Consider the following 4,498-nt stretch of genomic DNA (forward strand, 5'->3'; position numbering starts at 1 on the left):
CTGGAAGGAAGAGTTCAGGTTCTCTGTTACTTTTTGTTCTGTCTCACAAATGTCTGTTCTGGATCCCTTTTATTCCCCATGCTTCCCAGCTGTATTGGACAGTGAATGTTGGTTACAGTAGTCTTGAAACTTCTTATAGGATCTCCTTATGACAGGCACCAGGAGCAAGAGAAGGACAGGGAGAAAACAAACCACTTTGCCCAATGCGGATGATGAGTTCACACAGTGAAAAAGCCACCTGTTGATCTTCGACTCATTCAACAAAGAAGTTGCGTCAAATACTAACTTGAAAAATTCCTGGTAAGTGATTAAGCCCTGAGACAATAGCGTATTTCTGTTTCTTGACGCTGTCAGAAACCACAGGTACACTCACTGAAATTCTCCCTTTGATTCTTTGAGATCAGAAGCAATTTTGATCAAAAGCTGGAGGAATTACCCCAAACATATTCATGCTAAAGGACATTCTTTGTTTTGGTCTTTAGTTACTCTCATACTGTTTGAGTTACTTTGCATACTGTTTGAGATCTCAAAGACTTATGGCTAAATTAAAATATATACACACAAAAAATGTATTTAATTACAAAACCACACTGATTCGGACAGAGAATACTTTCATGGAACTTGTCCTGATTTAAACCAGAACAAAACTCTGGTCACACTGTGCAAACTCAGATGGCAAATAGATGTGGATTTGTCTATTTTGTGGGTCTGCATTGTGCAGAGATCACAGCTGATGACAACCTGCCAATACTGAAGATCTCCAAATCTGTAAAAATAAATAGCTGATATTTTATCTTCAAGCAGCTGAATATTTTATCAAATAGCTGCTACAGAGGATTAACATTTTTAGGCTCAGTGCTCACATTTCTGCTCTACAATATGTATGTAACTCTGTGTATATGATGGAACTCCTTTACATACATTCTCACATTGTTTGATTTTCAAAATCCTCTAGTGATCTTTTATGCCTCATTTGTTGGGTGCTATCTTGAGATACCTTCAAAAGGAATCTGATTTTGAGAAAGAGCTATATAAGAAAACAGAGTACTTTGCTTCCAAAATGTTGTCCTCTACATCATTTGTGAGTTGAATTCTTAAGAAATCACTAGTCACTCTTGGAAAATGAGACCATTCAAATGGGGTCTTTTACATCAAGAAAAGATGTTCATGCCACTCATGCAATAAATTGATTTAGCAAGAATGTTGGCTATTAGTCATGCTGATTGTTAGCTGTGTTGATTTTCAGAAAGGTCACATGCCAGATTTTCACAAGTTCACAGCCTCTGACTGCATGTCTGTATATGGCCCAGGCTTTCTGAAGGAGTGTGACTTCTCACTTCACCTGTAGCTCTGAATACATTCATTTAATTTGATTCCTAAATAGACGTTTGAAAGCCAAAAATGCTCAAACTGAATGTTTCTGGCTAAGATCTGAATAATGGTTGGCTTTTGGATGTAATGTTGATTTTACTGCCTCTCAGTTTGTGCAATTTTCAGCCTGAAACATTTTTTTCTTGGGGGGCGGGGGGAACATTTTTGGTTCAAAATGTCAGCCAGCCCTCCTCCCCCCAACACTCTGACCAGCCCTGCCCGGAACCTTGGTGATGTTGTCCCCATGGCTCAGAAAAGCCCCTTGCAATTATATAAATGGGTACTATTATTATTCTAGCTACGTGGTGAACCATGAGTGCATTGCAGTGCTAGTAAAGTGGACTGCAACCCACCAGACAGTGTGGAGCTCATCTTGACCACTATCTGTGCGTTGGTCTTTGTGGGTCCCAACAGTCACGTAGTCACGAGGCTAAAATGAAGGACCTTGTGCAAAGCTCTGGGGATTGAAATGTGGCAAATACCAAAGCTTCAGTGCATTAGTTGCTAATCAAAGTGAAACAATTATGCCCTTCTTCACCATTTTAGGGTAATCTTATAGAGGCGATGGCTTATCAGGCTCAGTGCTGGCTGGTCCCTCTGGCTCAGCTTTCCACTAGATGGGACCTAGGTCCTGAGCAGTCTGGCAGTCAAGCACTTCTGAGTAGGATCCTTTCTCAGCTCCTTCCCTACCCATCCTGCAGAGGTCATAACAAGATGTCTTCTCTTGACACTACAAAGTAGTTTCCCAAAACTTAAGTTAGGCTCACAAGATGTGATCCCTCTCACCAGACCCAAGATGCCTGCAAGGTCTAAATCAGAATTAGTCACTCTGGGCTTTCTTACAGTCAGTAGACAAGAGTCCAGGGAGCTCAGCTGATCAAATGTGACTACAGGGTAAGATACATGTCATGCTCAGCTCCCTCACTAGGTCTCTGTAAAGTATAGAGGGTGTCTGAGGTGACCACATGCAGGTGCCTACTTCCAGACACTCACACTGGACCAGCACAATCCCTCACAGACTGCCCAGAGGCAGGAGGGTTGATGTGGTTTTCCTGGAAGATGGCCAGGTTACAGGAAGCTTGTAGCTTAGATGGGTACGTCTGGAGTGTGATCTCTTGTTAATTTAATTCACAATTTAGACTGTATCATTGGTTTTCTCTGCTAGCTTCTTCCCGTAATCAGGAACTTACCGTGGTCATTGGCTTCAGATGGACACTTCTGTGCCAACACTTGGTGCCATATTGCTGTTCAGCACCTGCTGTGCAAGTACATGCAAGTTCCTAGATGGCACTTTCATAGTGTTCATCTACATTTGCTTACAGATCTATCAAAATCACAGACATCATAAAATCCAGCTTTCCAGAGTGGGTTTTGGGGAAAAATGGGGACTGAGTAGATTTGTAATCCTGCTTCAGCTGCTAACTAAGTTATGTGACTGAGGTAAATCATTTCTTCTCCCTGCACCTTCCTTATCTGTAGAACAGGGGCAATGAGTCTTATTTCCTCTATAAGGCAGTTTGAGATTAGTGGGAGATAAGTAGTATGTGAGAGCAATTTTTATTATCCTGATTGAAGTTAGTTAGGTAAAGTGTTTGTGATTGTTCACTGAGTCGGCAAATTATGTCCTTTTTAACTCTGCTCAGTCATACATGTTTTTTGGGTCCCCCATGATGGATTTTGTAGACACTGGTGAGATGCAAGGGCATCGATGTGCTGACAGTATTTTGAAAATGTGGCTCCAAAGTAACAGAAATAACTGAGGGAAGCTGTCCCCAGGTTACGTGCGTGTATGGTGCTGTACTCAGTGCTCCTGGTATGACTGCAACAGAGATGAAACAATCACATGGCTATATTAATTTATTCATTGGTATTAATTAATAGCACCTTTAATAGTAATAGTTTTGTGTTCTCATTCTGGCAGAACCTCGGCTGTGTTCACGACCATGGAAAACTTCATGGCACCGCTAAGCACCATCAGTGAGCTTGCGCTTCAGCAGAGCAAGGCTAAGCTCCTCCACAGCAAGGTGAGCGGTCCCTCCCGGCGCAAGCGGGAGTTCATGCCGGATGAGAAGAAGGACAACATGTACTGGGAGAAGCGACGCAAGAACAACGAGGCGGCCAAGCGCTCACGGGAGAAGAGGCGCCTCAATGACTTCGCCATGGAGAGCCAGCTGGCTGCTCTCAGCGAGGAGAATGCCATCCTCAGGACAGAGCTGCTGTCCCTGAAACTGCGCTTTGGGCTTATCAGCCCAGACACCAGCACCCACCAGGGCCACTCCCTCCAGGACTTCCTGGGAGTTTATTTCAGAGGGCACAGAGCAGCCTCTCCACTTCTTGAAACAGACCCCTTTGCTGGGGAGTCCTGCTTCTTCACAGCGAAGAGCTTTGTGCCGAAGGTGCTGGACCCAGCTGACTTTTCCTGCAAAACCTTTGATCCATCCAGAAACATCATTGGCTGTGACTCAAAGCCAGCTCCCATGGACACACCTGGCCTTCAACAGCCAAAGAGGCTTGATGCATCCTTCAGATCCACAGCTTGCTCTCCATTCCTCAGTTACCACTGCCCAGACAAATACGCTTTCCATTTGCCTTTGTCAGGTAGTGCCTGCTTCTTGTGCCCTTCCCCCAGTCCTGCCGAGGTGAGCAAAGAAAGCAGCACAACTGTCTCAGATGAAGATGATGAGCAAGAAGTGCCCAAAACTTCTCTACCCCCATGCAGCCTGCCCTGCCCTTCAGAAGATCCTTTGAAGGGCCGAAACTATGCTGCCCTACCTCACAAGCTCCGGATTAAGACCAAAGCCCTCAGCGGCTTGGAAGAGAGTGGCCTGGACTCCCACTGAGGTAGCAGAGGAAAGGCTTGCTCTGCAGCCAGCACAAGACCTTCCAAAAGCATGAAGGGTTTGGAAGGAGGGGGTGGGAGGGAAATGTCTTATCCTTCAAAGAAGGAAGTTATTTTCCCTGCTTTGCATAAATTATAAGGGAGTTCATAGGGCTGGGCTGCATCACTACTGCACAACTGCAGCTGGCCATGATGTTCGTCTTGCTGGGTGAGACTTGTCAGACCCTGTGGTCACAAGCTAAAATTTGAGGTGTGAAGGGACCACAGTCAGGAAGAGGCTAAGACAGT

General features: G+C 44.7%; 1 protein-coding gene across 1 annotated transcript; it reads left to right on the forward strand.

Annotated features, from left to right (window-relative positions):
* Nucleotides 1–261: 261 nt before the first annotated feature.
* Nucleotides 262–4,211, forward strand: NFILZ (NFIL3 like basic leucine zipper). Its single transcript, XM_074808739.1, has 2 exons — nucleotides 262–300; nucleotides 3,293–4,211. The coding sequence occupies exon 2, from the start codon at nucleotides 3,315–3,317 to the stop codon at nucleotides 4,209–4,211; it is 897 nt and encodes a 298-aa protein (XP_074664840.1). The 5' UTR covers nucleotides 262–300; nucleotides 3,293–3,314.
* The last annotated feature ends 287 nt before the right edge of the window (nucleotides 4,212–4,498 follow it).

Source organism: Strix aluco, chromosome 29 (genome assembly GCF_031877795.1).
Source record: "Strix aluco isolate bStrAlu1 chromosome 29, bStrAlu1.hap1, whole genome shotgun sequence".
NCBI classification, from domain to species: domain Eukaryota; kingdom Metazoa; phylum Chordata; class Aves; order Strigiformes; family Strigidae; genus Strix; species Strix aluco.

Excerpts from the sequence above, each read along its gene's own strand:
- NFILZ (XM_074808739.1), top strand. The coding sequence starts at position 3,315 with ATGGAAAACTTCATGGCACCGCTAAGCACCATCAGTGAGCTTGCGCTT.